This window comes from Lagenorhynchus albirostris, chromosome 1 (assembly GCF_949774975.1).
Source record: "Lagenorhynchus albirostris chromosome 1, mLagAlb1.1, whole genome shotgun sequence".
Lineage (NCBI taxonomy): Eukaryota > Metazoa > Chordata > Mammalia > Artiodactyla > Delphinidae > Lagenorhynchus > Lagenorhynchus albirostris.
The window spans coordinates 66,664,800-66,687,451 of NC_083095.1; the positions used below are offsets into that span (position 1 = coordinate 66,664,800).

Genomic DNA, 22,652 nt, shown 5'->3' on the forward strand with positions numbered 1-22,652 from the left:
GTGTTAGTTTCTGCTTCATAACAAAGTGAATCCGTTATACATATACATATATCCCCGTATCTCTTCCCTCTTGTGTCTCCCTCCCTCCCACCCTCCCTAACCCACCCCTCTAGGTGGTCACGAAGCACCGAGCTGATCTCCCTGTGCTATGTGGCTGCTTCTCAAAACTGTAAAATCAGTTTTACATTTGGTAGTGTATATAAGTCCATGCCATTCTCTTTGTCCCAGCTTACCCTCCCCCCTCCCCGTGTCCTCAAGTCCATTCTCTAGTAGGTCTGCATCTTTATTCCCGTCCTGCCCCTAGGTTCTTCGTGACCATTATTTTTTTTTTTTAGATTCCATATACACATATTAGCATACGGTATTTGTTTTTCTCTTTCTGACTTACTTCACTCTGTATGACAGACTCTAGGACCATCCACCTCACTACAAATAACTCAATTTCGTTTCTTTTTATGGCTGAGTAATATTCCATTGTATATGTGCCACATCTTCTTTACCCATTCATCTGTCAATGGACACTTAGGTTGTTTCCATGTCCTGGCTATTGTAAACAGTGCTGCAATGAACATCGTGGTACATGACTCTTTTTGAATTATGGTTTCCTCAGGGTATATGCCAGTAGTGGGATTGCTGGGTCATATGGTAGTTCTATTTTTAGTTTTTTAATGAACCTCCATACTCTTCTCCATAGTGGCTGTATCAATTTACATTCCCACCAACAGTTGTGCAATAGTATTTAGCTACAAATTCATCTTGCAATTGGTATTTTCATTTCAGCAAAAACTTCATCTTTCATATTAATATCATTAATTTGAATTTTATTGATCTTGTAAGTTTGCTTGAATTTAATTTGTTATTTTTTTAGTTTTAAAAAATTATATAAGAGCTATAAGTTTAGGGAATCTGTGTTTATGCTTAAAGTAGTCTAATAATAAAAATAAGTCTATTTGGGGCATGGGGCAGATTATTTTCCTTTAGAAAGAGGGTCTTTTCATTAGAGTCAAGTTTCAGAAATGCTAGCTTTGGAATTCAAACAGAATCAGTATTCAAATTTTTATTCCATAGCTGACTACTGGTGTGACTAGGGTAATAACTTAATCTCTTTGAGATTCAGTTTCTTCATCTACAAAATGGCATAGTAATACTCAGGTCACAGGGTGCAATAATTTAATGAACTAAGGTACATAAGATACTTGACATGATGCCACAGGGTAAACATTCAATAAATGGTAGCTGTGTTGGTAACACCATTTTTGTTATCTTTAATATTGTTATTAATACAAATGTCTTAGAAGTTGCTAGCAAGGTCATTTTCATATTTGCCATCAGGCAGCTCATCCTACTTTTCAATTTGTTCCATGGATCACTACATTCTTCTATTCTCATTTATTCTTCCGAAAAAACCAAAAACGAATTAACATTTCTCTTTTCCCTCTTTTAAAGACTGATGGAAATAACCTCTCTGCAAAAGTGTACTCAACTCTACTCTTTACAACCAATGTATCTCCATAAATTGCCTCCTTCTAGATTCTGTTATCATATCCAGGCATTTGGAGGGGAACTAATTCCAGTTCTGCCCCCATCCACCTGTGTGACTAACATTGGGCAAATAACTCAGAATCACTCAGGTCTCAGTTTCCTTAGCTGTAAAATTAATGCAAGGACAGACAGTCTTCAAGCTAGCTCTCCGATTATATGATTTAGCATTCCCTCTTAACTATAGTTTCCCAAACCACCCCTGTTCAACCTGACTGCCTCAGTAATCCTATTTAAGCAAGTGTGAAAGACTACCTCCTCCAAAAATTATGGCCCCTCAGTCTCAGAGCCATTCTCTTCACATGGAAGCAAAACCTCCTTGGCTATTTCCTCCAAATTCTCTCATAACTATATACTAGTATGCAGGGAGTTTTCTATTGCATTAGCCCTAAAAAGTACCTTTAGCTTTCATATAATATAAACATTTTTTGTTTGAAACACCCTTTGTCCACTATTTGTATTACCACTGCACAATATAGTTTCATGGATGGTTATGATTTTTCTCAATTTTTTATCAAACAAAAGTAGTAACACAATGCTGTGCACAAAACAGGCACTTAACAAAGGATCAGGGTTTAAATAATTTTCCTATATTTTCAAATCATTCTAGACTACAACTGTATGAACTCTTAGTTCGTAAGTTCTTGAACCAGGAGTCAAAAGCTCTGGATTCTGGTTTTGTTGACTATCCTAATGTACTATACAATCTTGAATAGCTCACTAAATCTCAATACATCTCAATTAACTCCTCTATAAAATGACCCTATTTCCATTGGTCCTATTTAATTTTAAAGAGCTGTCTCATTTTTAAAGAAGAATGTAAAACTGTTACTGAAATGCTTGGTGACATTATTTTTATAGCTATAAGACCCCAGAGAGAGGGATTAAAGTGACTTGGTTTCCTCTGTACTTAACCCTAACACAGTATCACAAATAAGCATCTATGCCACCTGAGTTTCTTTGTGATCTAAATAGCACCACTCATATATCATAGTAACTTTTTGACAAGGACAACAATCATCTTCCATGTCCCATCAAATGCTCACAAAACATGTAAACATTCCATTGGAACTACCAGCCACATTATAAAAGACTTTTGTAAGTTTTTTTTTTCTGAAATATATGTCTTTAGCTAATGACTAAGTCCTTAATCACAATGCAGTCAGTCTTTAGAATGCTCTTCTGAGAAAAAAATTTCTAGCCCTTGTTAAAAAATACAAAAACATAACTGGCTTATGCATAAATCACACCTCTTTTGCTATACCAAATTTTAGTACATCATACAAGTAACCATTTCAGACACCCCTAAAGTGACCTCTGGAATTTATAAAGAAATAAAGCAAACAAAAGACAAACAAGACCTCCAGTAAAATTAATCATTAGCCAATCTGTGCATCACAACACATATTTTTAAATATTAAAGGAATTATGTCAATTTTTTTTCTTGTTAATATCTCAACTTAAAACATGGTCTCCATATCTGATATCACAGTTTATCTCTATAGTTCTTGCCTTCTACTTAATAAATTTTAATTTTTCTCAGGGACCCTGGAACATGAACCAATATGAACTAGCCTAGATTTTCCCCTTTATACCATCACTGATATGTCACTTCAGTTTGTGACGGTTTGTTAGAAAACTTGTGCTCCCTCTACTGACCATAAGGAATGCTAATAGCAACAAAGAGAATGTTTAGTTTGCAATAAGTGGAATTATTTTCTGGGGGTAAAAACACAGTACCATAAAACACCCATCTCAAGAATCCCATGGAGAATTTTCTATCCATTGTCTAGGGTAAATGTCTAAGTCCAAATAATTAAATAATATTGTTTAAATGTTATTTTCCAAGTTGTAATCTGTGTAAGGGCTTTTTAAATCTCAGCTGAGATTTACTGTAAGAGGTTAGGTGTCTATCGGATTCTGGTAAATATGTAAACATCCTAAAAAATAATTATTTTGAGTATTGTCTTAATTGCCAATTCTCTTGAGTATTGAGAGTAAAAAACTGCATATCTGGATTTGGGTCAGAGTTCACAGTAGTTAAGCATTTAAAACTGATTATTCCAGATGTTAGGCTGATCATAATTATACCAGTGTGGAATTACTCAATTATGCCATTCTAAGTCTCCATGGCATAAATTGTATCTAATTCCCAGGCTTGATTGAGAACTTCAGTGCTGGAACCTAATAAAAATGTACAACAGAAACTGCCCATAATTATACCTGGATGAGTAATTCTATACAGCCCTTGCGCATGTCAGTGTAAAGTCAACTAAGACGTAAAAGAAGAAATCAACTGCTATTCTTAATGTTCACAGTGCTCTAATATTTACTGCTACTGATGCTCCTTGATATATTTAAAGATACTTGCAGCAAAAGAAAATAATCATTTTCTGCTAGCTTAACATAAACACAATTGTTTACTGACTATAAAGGAGATTGGTATTTTTTAGCTCTCCCCTGTCATTCTCCTCTACAACTCCCAAACCTCCTGAATTATAAACATTATTTGCTTTAATATCAAGGAATGCCCACTAATATTAGTATCAGATTAAGTAAAACATAATTTAAAAGGTAAAGTCACATCAAATGTACCCACAGACTGTGTTTCAACAGGGAATATAAGTAATTCTTTCATGAGTCACTGTTTTGGACTCTATGCTCCATTCCTGCAGAGGAGAGAGAGAATTGACTACAGTCACAAAGGGGATATGCTTTATTAATTTAAAGATCAATCATTTTGCTCACTTTAGAAATGAATTGTGTTACAGGAAATTATGTCAATTGCTGCCAAAAAGAATTATAAAACACAATAATTAGTGGAAAGCACAGTATTTCAAAATCATTGGTGAGAGAGAGCACTTGCACTTTGGAACTTAATTAAGAATTCAAGTTTGTCCAAGGAATCTGGATGCATATCTGCTGTTTAGGGATAAAGATTGGCTCTTCAATAATGGAGTCAACAGGCTTCCAATCACCTCACCTTAATGATGCTAACAAAGAATTCACCAGGAGATCCAGACTACATTCACTGTGAACCACTGGGGACAGGTGAAGCTTCTGGAAATTCTAAAGAGCTTGGGGTGGAACGAAACAGTTCTCTTATGCTCACACTTTGCTCTCTCTCTCTCTCTCTCTTTCATTCTCATCTCCCCCCACTTCTGATATTTCCAGTAAAGTTAAGATAAAATCCTGGCTTCCCTCCAGTCTTGAATCCATCATTATGTTGATCAGTAAACACCTAGGGGAGCCTACTTGTTGTACACATATTTCTCTGCAACTCAGAGAACTCTTTTGCTCTTCTGTGAGCATCTGTTCATGTTGGGCTCTTAGATGTAATATTTTGTATTTCAAATTCTGTTAGATGCACATGAAGCTCAGCCTGCCCATGCTCACAGTGAGCTACCACCAAAGGCTGTCTGTTTAATAATGAAACACATCCCTTTTTATACATATTCTTTCTCCATGAACTCCAGAGAGGAGAACTGCTATACCCTGATTACCTTAACTTTATTTAGCCAGGTGTCTTTCAGGAAATAAAGGCTGAGACTTTACATGGAAAAGCTTTGCTCCATTTCCAAATACTGTCATACTTAAGACATGAAGACATTCTTCAGAGCTACACATCAAACTCTGATCAAATTTCTAACATCTATGACAAAGTGCAAAAATTTTTAAATGATAGACTGTGGGACTTGCACTTTTTCAACATATAAATGTTTAATAGATTTAAAAGTGGTTTCTAATATGAATCTGACTACCCATTGGCCATTAACTATTCATTGAACTTTAAGATATTAAGGAATTTTAGCTGTCAGACATATTATGAAGAAGATGCCTAGAAATTCTTCAACGACAAAGCTGAATGAACTATATCAGAAGCATCCCATCCAAACACAGCCTAGATAATCAAGGAATTCAAACATCAGATAAGCTGGTCTAGACAAAGTGATTCTGAAAGCTGACTATATAAGAATCATTTGGGAGTTTTTAAAATCCTGGGTCTTTCCATGTCATAGTTCAAAAGTTGTTAATTCTCGGGCTATTTCTTTGAACTGTTAACTAACATACTATAACTTCTACCTATAATATATGTTGACCCAAATACAAAAGCCCTGCTTCTTTTTTTTTCACTTCCATTACAGGCAATTTATTTAGTTTAACATTTATGATTCTTTCAGAGAAAATAGACTGAACATATTTAAAAAGTATTTTTCATTTACCTTTGCACTAGCACTTAAAGTACACACTTCTATTTCAAAATGCCATTTAAAAATTATTCTAATATAACAGCAGCAAACTATAATTCTGCATATACAAAACAGCTAAACGGGGATCTACAGTTAAGTTATTCTCATGTTTACAACTATGATTCTGAAACAGATACTACTTCAAAGCAGCTGTTACCAGCTCTTTAGGTTTGGTTTAAAAACACACACATAGTTGCTGGGAGGTTTATAATGTTGTATTCCGTGCACTGTTCTGAAAGGGTTCTTCAAGAGCCAACCAGACCTTAAAAACAGTACTCAGTCCACAAGGCAGTCAGAAAGAGTTACATTAACTGGGGTAAATAGGATTCCTACATTACATCAAAAGCATATGATATTCTGCAGCAACTGGGAGCATTTTCAGGTTTGGCATGTTGTCCTCTTTACAACTAATTTTATCAGAAGAGTTTAAGAAGGCGGACACTGTACCACTACCAAGTGCACTTAAAAGTGACATGTTTTTTGGGCTTCCCTGGTGGCGCAGTGGTTGAGAGTCCACCTGCCGATGCAGGGGACACGGCTTCGTGCCCCGGTCTGGGAAGATCCCACATGCCGCGGAGCGGCTGGGCCCGTGAGCCATGGCCGGAGCCTGTGCTCCACAACGGGAGAGGCCACAACAGTGAGAGGCCTGCGTACCACAAAAAAAAAAAAAAAAAAAGTGACATATTTTTGTGCTAATCTGACTCCCCTGAATGACCTAGCTAGTGAACTAGTCACTAGGCAAATCAAGCCTGCCAGAAAGGAAGCCAGTATTCAAATTACCATGTTATTGTCCAACCCACAGAATTTATTTTCAACATAAACATATAACCTCAATATGAGATGTCTAACTAAAGCAAACACCACCAAGACCAAGACAGCATCTCGTCTTCTAAGGTTTAGGTTTTGCCCAGAATTCTTGATACACGGAATAGCCCATACCAAGAGTCATTGCTCCCACAACAAAGCCTTGGGCTGCCACGTGCATGTGGATCAGGTGAACAGACATTTTAGTATTGCCCCTGCTCTTCAATTTATATAATCCATATGCAACGATTGCTGCAAAACCTGCCATTCCAATGGGGACAAATGGTGCCTCTCTAGCTTTTCGGATAAGTTTAGATCCCTGATTTTCATCATATGAAGAAAGAGAAACATCTGTGTCACTTGACATAGTGATTGAAGAATCTTCAGACAACGGCACAACGTCGCAGGCTCCTACCGGCTTCTCGAACCCTGCTTCTTAAATTTAGATTGGAAACATTGTTGTTCATTAACCAATGGCATTATATCAGTATTTGCTTTATAATTTGATTCCCAATCTAACAAGGACTGAAGTTTCAGACTGAGTACCAGGAGTGTCCTTAAAGATAAAACATTGGCCACTAATATGTATAAAATGGATAACTAATAAGAACCTGTTGTATAAAAATAAATAAATACAATTGTATTAAAAGAAAAGGATAGGGCTTCCCTGGTGGCGCAGTGGTTGAGAGTCTGCCTGCCGATGTAGGGGACATGGGTTCGTGCCCGGGTTCGGGAAGATCCCACATGCCGCGGAGTGGCTGGGCCCGTGAGCCATGGCCGCTGAGCCTGCGCGTCCGGAGCCTGTGCTCCGCAACGGGAGAGGCCACAACAGTGAGAGGCCCATGTACCGCAAAAAAAAAAAAAAAAAGGATAAAACATTGGAATACAATTCCTAGTCTTTAACCCTTGGCTACAATTTGTCTAACAACAAAACTATTTTATTTTGGAAAGAATTTTTATAATTTGATGGCTAAAACAATAATTCTCTTCCACATCATGCAATTCTTTGCCAAATATCCATTAATTATAATCCTGTCCAACATTTGCACGGAAAGACACCTGGAAGAAGTCCAAAATTGACTGTCTCCTTTAAAGTTTCACACTACAAACTGAAAACATAATGAAGATTTACTATCTCTGAATACCAGGAAAAGCTATGACCTAAGTCTACCACCTATTAGGTACAAGCATGTTTCAAGCTTTACAATTTGAGGTAATTATAAATTATAAAATGTAGGGGAAAAACAGCACAAAAATCCGAAGTAGCCAAATATGGCCCATGGTCATATACTTATTTAACGATGGCAACAGTAAGTTTCTGATTCTCCAAACCCCAATAGGCTTTCATGTTATAAAAACTACTGTCCAAATTGGCAGTCAAAGAGTATTACTGTAAAAGAGATAATTGAGGCCAAACTGCTGTTGGTGGGGAAAATACTAGTGTGGATTTGTACAGCTTTTTCTCAAGAATCTACCATGAGTGAATAGGAGTTCAGTTAATGTGGCAAAAGGCCCAATGCCTTCCACAAGCAATAAATGCCTTTCACTTTAAACGATGACTGAAATATTAAGGTGGCTTTATTTAAAATTCCCACCCCATCTCATTTAAGTGAATGAGAGGCAGAAAAGCCTCTGGCTTTCCTTCTATCTGTAGAGTCCAGACAGGAAGAAAGTGCATCGCCTCATTTTCATAATGTAATGCCAGTCTGGTAGTGCAGCTTCTCTTGAGCCCATGGATATTTAGCATATTGTCTGACTACCTGCCATATACAGTAGCTTCTCCCTCCCTATAGAAAAGAAATCAAAACAGGCCCCACACTAGGACTACTTGGCTGTTTTCTCTGCCCTCTCCTGGAAGAATAAGAGAGAGGACCAAGATGGGATCATGTTGCTCCCCTTGCGAGTGTTCAGTCTTTGTCGCTTCTCTTATAAGAACCATTTCCAAAAGTTTTATTCCTGCATCAATCTTTACTTAATGAAGTGAAGGAGAACTTTTTTCATAACTCTACCCTATCAGAATAAACTCTTCTATCCATTACTCCCCACTGCAACAAAATATACTTATATCAGAGTTTATCTCCAATATAAATATTCTATTCATTAATTTGATGACAGTAAAATTTTGCTTTCTGATAGCATGGATTTTCACTAATTTGAGTGTACTACTGATATCTGTATTAGCTTCAAACTTTTAGAGGGCAGGAATCTTTGCTTTGTATTTCATGTATTGCAAGTCACTAATTCACACTTATAATGATGATCATGAAGAAAAAAAAAACTTCTGGTTATTTTCCACTTGCTGTGCTCCACTTCCTTCCTCTCCACCTTCCCCAAGCTCTGCTTCATTCTCTGCCCTGATCAGTGCCCAGGTAGCTGACCTCTGTGGACTGTATCACCTGAGTTTCCTTACCCTCTGGCTTTCAATAAGGATCTGCCAGTAGGAGGTATCAGCGGGATAGGAGGCTGTGGGAGGAGAAAGACGCTCTAGTACTATTAGTACCACACACAACTGCTCCCTCCCTGCCTTGCAGGAGTTCTGCCCTTGGCTCTGTTCCTCTGTGGCCACAAATCCCAACAGGCAGCCCCTCCTCCATGGCTTCAGCAGTCGCCAGGTCCCACCGACACAGTTCACTCTCTGCCCCTTCAGGCAGAGAGACAGTAAAAATTCCTACTGTCACTAGTCTCTGGGTACTTCACCATCTCTTGTTTGTTTCCTTAATGCTGCCCACACCTCGGTAACTAGTCCCTTCATTAAACCCACTCTGTTAATTCCTTTAAAGATGTGTCATCTCTTTCCAGCCAGGACCCTGACTAATATAGCACCTTAATATGAATAAATTACTAAAACTCTCCAGTCTCTCAAAAAACAAAAATATGCTTCATAGATTTCATGAGAGGCATAAACTCTTAATTGCAAGAGTTAAAGTCAAATTAAGATAGTCTTCAGATACTCATACAGAGGATCTCAGTTGAAGCAAAGGAAGGAAGAAAAATATTTTAGGCAACATTTATTAGAGTTCAAATACTAGCATAGTGCATATATTTTCAAAAATTTCAAGGAACTTATAATGTTCCTCAAAGAAATATTAATCCTCTTCCATTATGGATGAGCAGTTAAGTGTTCAATAATTCCCAAGAGTTCATCGCTATTCATTAAAAAACAAAAAAACAAAAACTTGGAAGTCAACGATGGAATCTACCCAATTCAATATATGGCACCAACTACTTTACAAGTGAAACAAACAACAAGCAAAAACTCAGCAAACTGTATTACAAAAAAGAAAAAAGTAAGAAAAACAACAAAACAAAACCAGCACTGATAACTCTGGCTTTTCCCCTTGGCACGTTCAACAAGACAAGAGTAAATCCAAAGACTGTAACCGGTTATTTGCCACACACTATTCTGTCTCCTTTCCCTCTAGCAATTACTACAAATACAAGGCACTTGCAGTATGTAATGATTCAGTCCACATAAGCTCAAATTTAAATCATTAGCCACTAATACTACTGTCAACACATTTATCACTATTGTTGCTACACGATTTTAACACAAATAAGAGGATGATATTTTTTTCGTTAAAGTTTATTCTTATAATAAGCTTGTCATCTATCCCATGGAACAAAATCGAACACGTACAAAGAGTTGCTAATTAGCATTCAGAAAGAAGGTCTTTTTGCTTGTACAGGTCTGCCTCCATGAATTTTGCAAAAGGATGTCTCTTTACAAGTATAAAACAATTTCATTCTCAACATGGCTTGGAGAAATGCAAAGTTCATATAAAGGCTCTTTGTAATTCACAACATTTCACTATCCGCCCCCTCCCCCAAAAAAATCTTTTACTTATTTTTTTTAACATCTTTATTGGAGTATAATTGCTTTACAACGGTGTGTTAGTTTCTGCTTTATAACAAAGTCAATCAGTTATACAAATACATATGTTCCCATATCTCTTCCCACCTGCGTCTCCCTCCCTCCTACCCTCCCTATCTCACCCCTCTAGGTGGTCACAAACCACCGAGCTGATCTCCCTGTGCTATGCGGCTGCTTCCCACTAGCTATCTATTTTATGTTTGGTAGTGTATACATGTCCATGCCACTCTCTCACTTTGTCACAGCTTACCCTTCCCCCTTCCCATATCCTCAAGTCCAATCTCTAGTAGGTCAGTGTCTTTATTCCCGTCTTAACCCTAGGTTCTTCATGACTTTTTTTTTTCTTAGATTCCATATATATGTGTTAGCATACGGTATTTGTTTTTCTCTTTCTGACTTACTTCACTCTGTATGACAGACTCTAGGTCCATCCACCTCACTACAAATAACTCAATTTCATTACTTTTTATGGCTGAGTGATATATTCCATTCTATATATGTGCCACATCTTCTTTATTCATTCATCAGTTGATGGACACTTAGGTTGCTTCCATATCCTGACTATTGTAAACAGAGCTGCAATGAACATATTGGTACGTGACTCATTTTGAATTATGGTTTGCTTAGGGTATATGCCCAGTAGTGGGATTGCTGGGTCATATGGTAGTTCTATTTGTAGATTTTTAAGGAACCTCCATACTGTTCTCCATAGTGGCTGTATCAATTTACATTCCCACCAACAGTGCAAGAGTATTCCCTTTTCTCCACACCCTCTCCAGCATTAATTGTTTCTGGATTTTTTTTTTTTTTTTTTTTTGCAGTACGTGGGCCTCTCACTGCTCTGGCCTCTCCCATTGCAGAGCACAGGCTCAGGACGTGCAGGCTCAGCAGCCATGGATCATGGGCCCAGCCACTCCGCGGCATGTGGGATCTTCCCGGACCGGGGCACGAACCTGTGTCCCCTGCATCGGCAGGCAGACTCTCAACCACTGCGCCACCAGGGAAGCCCTGTTTCTAGATTTTTTGATGATGGCCATTCTGACCAGTGTGAGATGATACCTCATTGTAGTTTTGATTTGCATTTCTCTAATGATTAATGATGCTGAGCATTCTTTCATGTGCTTGTTGGCAATCTGTATATCTTCTTTGGAGAAGTGTCTATTTAGGTCTTCTGCCCATTTTTGGATTGGGTTGTTTGTTATTTTGTTATTGAGCTGCATGAGCTGCTTGTAAATTTTGGAGATTAATCCTTTGTCAGTTGCTTCATTTGCAAATATTTTCTCCCATTCTGAGGGTTGTCTTTTGGTCTTATTTATGGTTTCCTTTGCTGTGCAAAAGCTTTTAAGTTTCATTAGGTCCCATTTGTTTATTTTTATTTCCATTTCTCTAGGAGGTGGTTCAAAAAGGATCTTCCTGTGATTTATGTCAGAGGGTTCTGCCTATGTTTTCCTCTAAGAGTTTGATAGTTTCTGGCCTTACATTTAGGTCTAATCCTTTTTTTTTTTTTTTTCGATACACGGGCCTCTCACTGTTGTGGCCTCTCCCGCTGCGAAGTACAGGCTCCTGCAAAGCACAGGCTCCGGACGCGCAGGCTCAGCGGCCATGGCTCATGGGCCCAGCCACTCCGCGGCATGTGGGATCTTCCTGGACCGGCGCACGAACCCGCGTCCCCTCCATCGGCAGGTGGAATCTCAACCACTGCGCCACCAGGGAAGCCCTAGGTCTAATCCATTTTGAGTTTATTTTTGTGTATGGTGTTAGGGAGTGTTCTAATCTCATTCATTTACATGTAGCTGTCCAGTTTTCCCAGCACCATTTATTGAAGAGGTTGTCTTTTCTCCATTGTATATTCTTGCCTCCTTTATCAAAGATAAGGTGACCATATGTGCGTAGGTTTATCTCTGGGCTTTCTATCCTGTTCCATTGATCTATATTACTGTTTTTGTGCCAGTACCATACTGTCTTGATTACTGTAGCTCTGTAGTATAGTCTGAAGTCCAGGAGCCTGATTCTCCCAGCTCAATTTTTCGTTCTCAAGATTGCTTTGGCTATTCGGGGTCTTTTGTGTTTCCATACAAATTGTGAAATTTTTTGTTCTAGTTCTGTGAAAAATGACAGTGGTAGTTTGATAGGGATTGCATTGAATCTGTAGATTGCTTTGGGGAGTAGAGTCATTTTCACAATGTTGATTCTTCCAGTCCAAGAACATGGTATATCTCTCCATCTATTTGTATCATCTTTAATTTCTTTCATCAGTGTCTTATAGTTTTCTGCATACAGGTCTTTTGTCTCCTTAGGTAGGTTTATTTCTAGATATTTTATTCTTTTTGTTGCAATGGTAAATGAGAGTGTCTCCTTAATTTCTCTTTCAGATTTTTCATCATTAATGTATATTATAGGAATGCCAGAGATTTCTGTGCATTAAATTTGTATCCTGCTACTTTAACAAATTCATTGATTAGCTCTAGTAGTTTTCTGGTAGCATCTTTAGGATTCTCTATGTAGAGTATCATGTCATCTGCAAACAGTGACAGCTTGACTTCTTCTTTTCCAATTTGGATTCATTTTATTTCTTTTTCATCTCTGATTGCTGTGGCTAAAACTTCCAAAACTATGTTGAATAAGAGTGGTGAGAGTGGGCAACCTTGTCATGTTCCTGATCTTAGTGGAAATGGTTTCAGTTTTTCACCATTGAGGACGATGTTGGCTGTGGGTTTGTCATATATGGCCTTTATTATGTTGAGGAAGTTCCCTCTATGCCTACTTTCTGCAGGGTTTTTATCATAAATGGGTGTTGAATTTTGTCGAAAGCTTTCTCTGCATCTATTGAGATGATCATATGGTTTTTCTCCTTCAAGTTGTTAATGTGGTGTATCACGTTGATTGATTTGGGTATATTGAAGAATCCTTGCATTCCTGGAATAAACCCCACTTGATCATGGTGTATGATCCTTTTAATGTGCTGTTGGATTCTGTTTGCTAGTATTTTTGCATCTATGTTCATCAGTGATATTGGCCTGTAGTTTTCTTTCTTTGTGACATCTTTGTCTGAAAACCGCTTTTAAAGTGTTCAAGTAGTTTCTAAAAAATACCATACATTTAGATGGAGCTTTTATATTCATTATCTCATTTGATCCTTATAAGTCTATGGGGTAGGCAGGTGTTCCACAGGTAAGGATAAAGAGAGAGGTACTTAACACCTTGCTAAATATCCCTGCAAGTAAATAAAAGAATTTATTAACTTACAATGGAGCAATGCTAGTGATTCTCACCAGTAATTTAATACAGAGCCTGCATGTAACCAAATAACAACTGCCCGCATGCAGACTATTATCCCAGACACCAAAAAAAGTTAATACTAAAAGGTTTCAACTAACCACAAGGATGTTATATATAGTACAAGAAAAAAGACAGCATAAAGATATCCCTAAAATGAAAATATTTTTCTCTCAAAGGAAGAGTGAAATAAAATGTATGTTTTTTAAAATAAATGCTTTCTTTAACTTACACATAGAAAAAAAGCTCCTAGGTAAAAGCAGTTGGGGTGGGAGAGATCACAGGAGTGAGTTAGCAGGATGGTAAGAAAGATAAGGGGGCGCAGATCTGTTCACATAAACAGTGACAATTAGTCAACTAGCTTTGTCATTTATTCAATCAATATTAATTGCATAAGCCATTGTCCAAGGTACTCTAAGAAATACTGTGATAAATAGGAAAAAATTATTGCATTCAAGCAGCTTACCACCTAGTTGGGAAGATAATACCAACACAGATAAAACATTTATTCATTGATCAACACTTCCTGAGTGGTCACAGGAAGGCACTGAGTTTAGCATCGTGAGAAACACAAAGATGAATGAAACAGAGCCTTAGCCCTCCAGGGTGTAACAGTCTGGTAGAGAAGATAACACAGTTACGCAAGTTTTGAACAGAGAACATAAGAAGTGCTATAGGAACGGTCCAAATAAAATGCTATGTGAATTCCAAAGAGGGAGAAATGTTTCCTAAATGCGGGTTTGGGGAAAATGCTAAGTAGTAGGCATTTAGAATAAAGGTTATGCAGGATTGGGGTACCCACTGACTGGGGAGGAAAGACATTTTAAGTGAGGGTCAAATGTATGCTAAGTTAGAGATTTTGGAAAGTAAAGGAAGGAAAGAGGAGGCAGTGAGTATATAAGGTTTTTGGGGGAGTGATCCCATGGTATATGAAGGAGTTTAGTGGGAAAGGAAGGGAAGTCAAATCACAGGGGGGCTCAAATGGGAGTCTAAGAAGCTTATGTGGTTTGTGGGATATGGGACATAAGAAAAAGTAGAACACAGCATACCTTAAAAGAGATCTAAAGTCAATGATAAGAGGAAAGGAAGATTAGGTTCATAAGTAGAGAAAAGATAATTCAATTAGGTCTAGAAAGGGAGACATGATTCTGACAGTCTGCTCCAGATTACATAAATTGATGAAACCCATGGTTCAAGCCAGGCCAGTAACCCTTTGGTTGGTGCCCTTCCATCCAAATCTTGGGAGCTGGCTTAATTCTGGTATATACTTAGATATATTAGTTGTGAAATGACATTGGCCTGAATAAAACCAAACCTCAGGAACTAAGCCTTTAGCAAACACACATCCACAAAGACACAATCATCATATGCATCTGTCCCCCCCAAATTCTTTTGGTAGGATACTTTCTTTGTTTGCTATTTTTTTCCAATTATAAAATTAAGACATATTGACTGTAGAAAATCTAGTCTTCTCATTGCCATTAATTTTAACATTGACATAATAAGCCATAGTATGACTGTATTAACACTGATACCTACAATGCTATACTGAGAGCTAGTGTGCCTGGAAACCAGCCAAATGCCCAAGACCAGTATGGTCAGCCCAAAGACAATATTGGTCTTCCCAAGAATCATTTGGGGCTCTCCTCCTAAAGCCCAAAGGAGACTGCTTCTAGACTGCCTCCAACCTTCCCAGGATGTATAAAGGGGCCCAAAGCAATCTCTTAGGAGTCAAAAACAAACAAGCAAAAACTGTGAATATAGGAGACACCAATCTAGACCATTGGTTGGATACTCACCATGTATGGGTGCACAGGTTTAGGCATATTCATTGACAAATTTATTTTTATCAGAGATTGCCTAGAGTAATTATAACCTAAATGGGTTGAATGGACCGGAATTAAACATAGAAAACCAATGAGTCAAATATTGTTGGGTTTTGTATTAGGGCAGCTTGATGTAGAGGTTAAGAGCATGAGCTTTAAACTCAATCAGAACTGATATGAACCTCAGTTATGACCCACTGTAACTGTGTGGTCTTGGGAAAGTTACTTAACCCTTCAAAGATTTAAGAAAATAGGGATAATATAACACCTGTGATCATTAAATAAAAAACAAATATATGGAAGGCTGTCATTAAATGGCAGTTTATTAATAACAGCCAATCATCATGGTACCAATTTATACAGAAATTTATTGTCTTTAAAGAATGTGTGCTTTCTCAGCAAAGGAAACCATAAACAAAATGAAAAGACAACCTATGGATTGGGAGAAAATATTTGCAACTGATATGGCCGACAGGGCTTAATTTCCACAATATACAAACAGCTCACACAACTCAAAAACAAAAGAAAAAAAAGCCCAATCAAAAAATGGGCAAAAGACCTAAATAGACATTTCTCCAAAGACATACAGATGGCCAACAGGCACATGAAAAGATGTTCAACATCGCTAATTATTAGAGAAATGTAAATCAAAACTATAATGAGATACCACCTCACACTGATCAGAATGGCCACCATTAAAAAGTCTACAAATAACAAATGGTGGAGAGGGTGTGGAGAAAAGGGAACCCTCCTACACTGTTGGTGGGAATGTAAGTTGGTGCCGCTACTGTGGAAAACAGTATGAAGGCTCCTCAAAAACTAAAAACAGAGTTGCTGTATGATCCAGCAATCCTACTCTTGGGCATATATCCAGACAAAACTATAATTCAAAGAACCATGCACCCCTATGTTCACAATATCACTATTTACAATAGACAGGACATGGAAACAACCTAAATATCCATTGACAGATGAATGGATAAAGAAGATGTGATGTACATATATACAATGGAATATTACTCAGCCATAAAAAAGAATGAAATAATACCATTTGCAGCGCATGGATGGACCTAGAGATTATCATACTAAGTGAAGTCAGAAAGAGAAAGACAAATACAAATACCATATGATATCACTTATATGTGGAATCTACATACGACACAAATGGACATACTTACAAAACAAAAACAGACTCACAGACATGTCGTTGCCGAGGGGGGAGGGGGGAGGGGGAGGGATGGAGTGGGAGTTTGTGGTTAGTAGATGCAAACTACTACATATAGAAACATTAAACAACAAGGTCCTACTGTACAGCACAGGGAATTATATTCAACATCCTGTGATAAACCATAATGGAAAAGAATGTGAAATAGAATGTATGTATATGTATAACTGAATCACTGCTGTACAGCAGAAATTAACACAACATTGTAAATCAACTATACTTCAATTTAAAAAAAAACAAGAATGAGTGGTATCTACTTTTTAAATTATAAAAATATACACGTTCATTATAGAAAACTTAGAAAATACTGATAAACAACAATTTTACTGTCATAGTCCAGATATAGCTAAGTTTATGTATTTTCAAAAGCATCTTTAGTACCTGGCCCTATTGGTTTTTTTTAATGAAGCAGACCTGGCAAGTGACATATATGTTAAGTTTCCATAACAGAATTATAGAACACTAGAAGTTTCATTTTCAGATTTCTTTCCCAAGAAAAGACAAAGCAAACTAGGTGTGGTGCTATCTTCAATGTGCTACAATGAATCTTATTTATTCTTTAAGGTTCATCTCCATGATGTGTTTTACAATTCTCTTCAAACTCATGATCTCTTCTTCCTTTGATCCTCCATACCATGGGGTTTACATCTCTCATACAGCACTTCTCGTACTCCACATTGTAGCTATCCATGTTTTTTTTTCTTACCTGCCGCTCCCTCTCCCTGCCCTTCCCCTTGCTCTATCTCCTAGGGCTTGGACCTTTTTTTTTTTTTTTGGAGTATAGTTGATGTATAATATTATATATGTTACAGGCATACAATATAGTGACTCATAATTTTTAAATGTTATGTTCCATTTAGAAGTATTATAAAATATAATATCCTTGTAGCTTATTTTACATCTAATAGTATGTACCTCTAAATCCCCTACCCCTATACTGCCCCCACTAGTAACCACTAGTTTGCTCTTTGTATCTGTGAGTCTGTTTCTTTTTTGTTATATTCACTAGTTTGTTGTATTTTTTTGGATTCCACATAAAAGCAACATCATACAGTATTTGTCTTTCTCTGTCTGACTTACTTCACTTAGCATAATACCCTCCAAATCCATCCATGTTGTTGTGAATAGCAAATTTTCATTCTTTTTTACAGTTGAGTAGTATTCCATTGTGTGTGTGTGTGTGTGTGTGTACATCTTCTTTATCCATTCATCTGATAATAGGCATTTGGGTTGCTTACATATCTTGGCTTTTGTAAATAATGCTGCTTTGAACATCGGGGTGGCATGTATCTTTTCGAATTAGTGTTTTTGTTTCTTTCAGAGAGATATATATATATATTCAGAAGTGGAATTGCTGGGCCATATGGTAGTTCTACTTTTAGTTTTTTGAGAAACCTCCATAATGTTTTCCCCAGCGGCTGTACCAATTTACATTCCCACCAATAGTATACAAGGGTTTAGGGATGGGACTTTTAACTGGAGGACTGCGAACCTTCTGAAATCATATATAAAAATTGTGTTTCTGTAGGTACAAATACATTTTCATGGACGGAATCCATTTATATAACAAATACTCAAAAAAAGGTCCAAGAATGGAAAAAAGGTATGGAACGCTTGTCTAGGGCAGCAGTCCCCAACCTTTTTGGCACCAGGGACTGGTTTTGTGGAAGATAATTTTTCCACAGATGGGAGGGGGATGGTTCAGGCAGTAATGCGAGAGAGAGATGGTTCAGGTGGTAATGGCATAAATGTGGAGCGAAGGGGAGTGACAGATGCTAGAGGAAAGTCTTGTAATTTAATTATCCTTGGATTCTCTACAGTAGGGGTCCCAAAGCCCCAGGCGGTGGACTGGTACCAGTCTGCAGCCTGTTAGGAACCAGGCCACACAGCAGGAAGTGAGCAGCAAACAACTAAGCAAAGCTTCATCTGCCACTCCCCATCGCTCCCCATCACTCACGTTACTGCCTGAACCAACCACCCCGTCGCTCACATTACTGCCTGAACCATCCCCTCTCCTCTGACCGTGGAAAAACTGTCTTCCACGAAACCGATTCCTGGTGCCAAAAAGGTTGGGGACCGCTGCTCTAGAGTGCTTAGCACCTACCTTCATATGGATAATATTTGCTGATTTACAACCTTAATGTTGACTATACTTCAATAAAAACATAAAACGTAAAAAAGAGAAATGAAAACAAAAACTTGAAAAGAAGAAGAAACAGTAGCAAAAGTAGCAGCTACCTACAATGGAATATATTGCAAACTTTGAGTTGATGAGTTTTTCCCAAAAGAAGATTATAAGAATGACAACAAAATAAAGTATGCACTGGTTTCCTTATTAAAAAAATAAAATAAAATGTTATTAATAAATCATAAAATCAATGTTAGGTTTATGTTTAATGCAATCTTAAAAAATATGTTTTCCAGGCTTCCCTGGTGGTACAGTGGTTGAGAGTCCGCCTACCAATGCAGGGGGACATGGGTTCATGCCCCGGTCCAGGAATATCCCACATGCCGCAGAGCGGCTGGGCCCGTGAGCCACAGCTGCTGAGCCTGCAAGTCCGGAGCCTGTGCTCCGCAATAGGAGAGGCCACAACAGTGAGAGGCCCACGTACCGCAAAAAAGAAAAAAAAAAAGTTTTCCTCATGCTTCATTCTCTCATCTTATTATAAAAAGTACTGTTTCTGAAAGGAGAATGGTGCTTACCAGGGGCCAGGGGGAGGAGGGAATTCAGAGTTATTGTTTACTGGGTAAAGAGACTCAGTTTGGGAAGATGAGAAAGTTCTGGAGATAGATGGTAGTGATGGTTGCACAACAATATGAATGTACATAATGCTACTGAACTGTTATGTATATTTTACAACAATTTTAAAAATACTGCTTTTTATTCACATATAATATGAATCACCTATTACAGGGTAGACTCTTCATCAGAGATAAGAAAGAAAGAAATACACTGCTTAAATTGTAGGATATAAGAAACAAAGCCTCAAAGGAAAAGTAAGTATTAACACCAATCTACACATTGTTGGTTTTAGAATATAAGCACAAATTATAACAGGGTGATATAATCAAAAATCCTGTCCAAAGAGAGGGGCTGTTATCTCAGTAAACAAAGGAAAATTGCTTAGGGAAATCAGTTTATCTGTGTGAAGTAAATTAAACTTTTTCAAGGTACCAATTCACAACTCAGGGAATAACTGAAATTTTAGCTCAATTTTACCAACAGTATCCACATAAATAATAAAAGAGTTTTGGAAATCTGCAACAGGCATTTCAAACTTCCAGGAGTACAATTTAGTCAATAAACATTTATAAACATTCTTTTTTTTCACATTTTATTGGAGTATAATTGCTTTACATTGTTGTGTTAGTTTCTACCATATAACAAAGTGAATCACCTATACCCATACATATATCCCCACAGCCCATCCCTCTTGCGTCTCCCTTCCACTCTGCCTCCCTATCCCACCCCTCTAGGTGGTCACAAAGCACTGAGCTGATCTCCCTGTGCTATGCGGCTTCTTCCCACTAGCTATCTATTTTACATTTGGTAATGTATATATATCAGTGCCATTCTCTCACTTCTTCCCTGCTTACCCTTGCCCCTCCCTATGTCCTCAAGTCCATGCTCTACGTCTGTGTCTTTTTTCCTGTCCTGCCCCTAGGTTCTTCAGAACCGTTTTTTCTTTTTTTTTTTTTAAGATTCCATATATATGTGTTAGCATATGGTATTTTTTTCTCTTTATGACTCACTTCACTCTGTATGACAGACTCTAGATCCATCCACCTCACTACAAATAACTCAATTTTGTATCTTTTTATGGCTGAGTAATATTCTATTGTATATATATGCCACATCTTTTTTTTTTTTTTTTTGCAGTACGCGTGCCTCTCATTGTTGTGGCCTCTCCCGTTGCGGAGCACAGGCTCCAGATGCACAGGCTCAGAGGCCATGGATCACGGGCACAGCCACTCCGTGGCATGTGGGATCTTCCCGGACTGGGGCACGAACCCGTGTGGCCTGCATCGGCAGGCGGACTCTCAACCACTGCACCACCAGAGAAGCCCTGCCACATCTTCTTTATCCATTCATCTGTCAATGGACACTTAGGTTGCTTCTATGTCCTGGCTCTTGTAAATAGTGCTGCAATGAACACTGTGGTGCATGACTCTTTTACAATTGTGGTTTTCACAACGGTATATCCCCAGTAGTGGGACTGCTGGGTCATATGGTAGTTCTATTTTTAGTTTTTTAAGGAACCTCCATACTGGTCTCCATAGTGGCTGTATCAATTTACATTCCCACCAACAGTGCAAGAGGGTTCCCTTTTCTCCACACCCTGTCCAGCATTTATTGTTTGTAGATTTTTTAATGATGGCCATTCTGACTGGAGTGAGGTGATAACCTCATTGTAGTTTTGACTTGCATTTCTCTAATGATTAGTGATGTTGAGCATCCTTTCATGTGTTTGTTGGCAATCTGTATATCTTTGGGGAAATGTCTATTAGGTCTTCTGCCCATTTTTGAAATGGGTTGTTTGTTTTCCTGATATTGAGCTGCATGAGCTGCTTGTATATTTTGGAGATTAACCCTTTGTCAGCTGCTTCATTTGCAATTATATTCTCGCATTCCAAGGGTTGCCTTTTCATCTTGTTCATGGTTTCCTTTCCTGTGCAAAAGCTTTTAAGTTTCATTAGCTCAAAATTGTTCATTTTTGCTTTTATTTCCATATCTCTAGGAGGTGGGTCAAAAAGGATCTTGCTGTGATATATGTCATAGAGGGTTCTGCCTACGTTCTCCTCTAAGAGTTTTATAGTGTCTGGCCATACATTTAGGTCTATAACCCATTTTGAGTTTATTTTTGTATATGGTGTTAGGGAGTGTTCTAATTTCATTCTTTTACATGTAGCTGTCCAGTTTTCCCAGCACCACTTATTGAAAAGGATGTCTTTTCTCCATTGTATATTCTTGCATCCTGTATCAAAGATAAGGTGACCATAAGTGTGGGGGTTTCTCTCTGGGCCTTCTATTCTGTTCCACTGATCTATATTTCTGTTTGCGTGTCAGTATCATACTGTCTTGATTACTGTAGCTCTGTAATACAGTCTGAAGTCAGGGAGTGTGATTCCTCCAGCTCCGTTTTTCTCTCTCAAGACTGTTTGGCTATTTGGGGTCTCTTGTGTTTCCATACAAATAGTGAAAGTTTTTGTTCTAGTTCTGTGAAAGATGCCACTGGTACTTTGATAAGGGATTGCATTGAATCTGTAGATTGCTTTGAGTAGTAGAGTCATTTTCACAATGTTGATTCTTCCAGTCCAAGAATATGCTATATCTCTCCATCTGTTTGTACCATCTTTAATTTCTTTCACCAGTGTCTTATAGTTTTCTGCATGCAGGTCTTTTGTCTCCTTAGGTAGGTTTACTCCTAGGTACTTTATTCTTTTTGTTGCATTGGAAATGGGAGTGTTTCCTTAATTTCTCTTTCAGATATTTCATCATTAGTGTATAGGAATGCAAGAGATTTCTGTGCATTAATTTTCTTTCCTGCTACTCTACCAAATTCATTGATTAGCTCTAGTAGTTTTCTGGTACCATCTTTAGGATTCTCTATGTATAGTATCATGTCATCAGAAAACAGTCACAGCTTTACTTCTTCTTTTCCGATTTAGATTCTTATTTCTTTTTCATCTCTGATTGCTGTAGCTAAAACTTCCAAAACAATGTTGAATAACAGTAGTGAGAGTGGGCATCCCTGTGTTGTTCCTGATCTTAGTGGAAATGGTTTCAGTTTTTCACCATTGAGAACGATGCTGGCTGTGGGTTTGTCATATATGGACTTTATTAGGTTGAGGTAAGCTCC

The 22,652-nt window shown here is 37.9% G+C and overlaps 2 protein-coding genes across 2 annotated transcripts in view; both read right to left on the minus strand.

Annotated features, from left to right (window-relative positions):
- The window catches only part of NUBPL (NUBP iron-sulfur cluster assembly factor, mitochondrial), a 254,330-nt gene that overhangs the window by 37,463 nt on the left and 194,215 nt on the right, over positions 1-22,652 (minus strand). The window lies entirely within an intron of this gene.
- Positions 6,591-6,973, minus strand: LOC132530559 (HIG1 domain family member 1A, mitochondrial-like). The gene has a single exon (XM_060167774.1). The coding sequence runs from the start codon at positions 6,958-6,960 to the stop codon at positions 6,679-6,681; it is 282 nt and encodes a 93-aa protein (XP_060023757.1). The 5' UTR covers positions 6,961-6,973; the 3' UTR covers positions 6,591-6,678.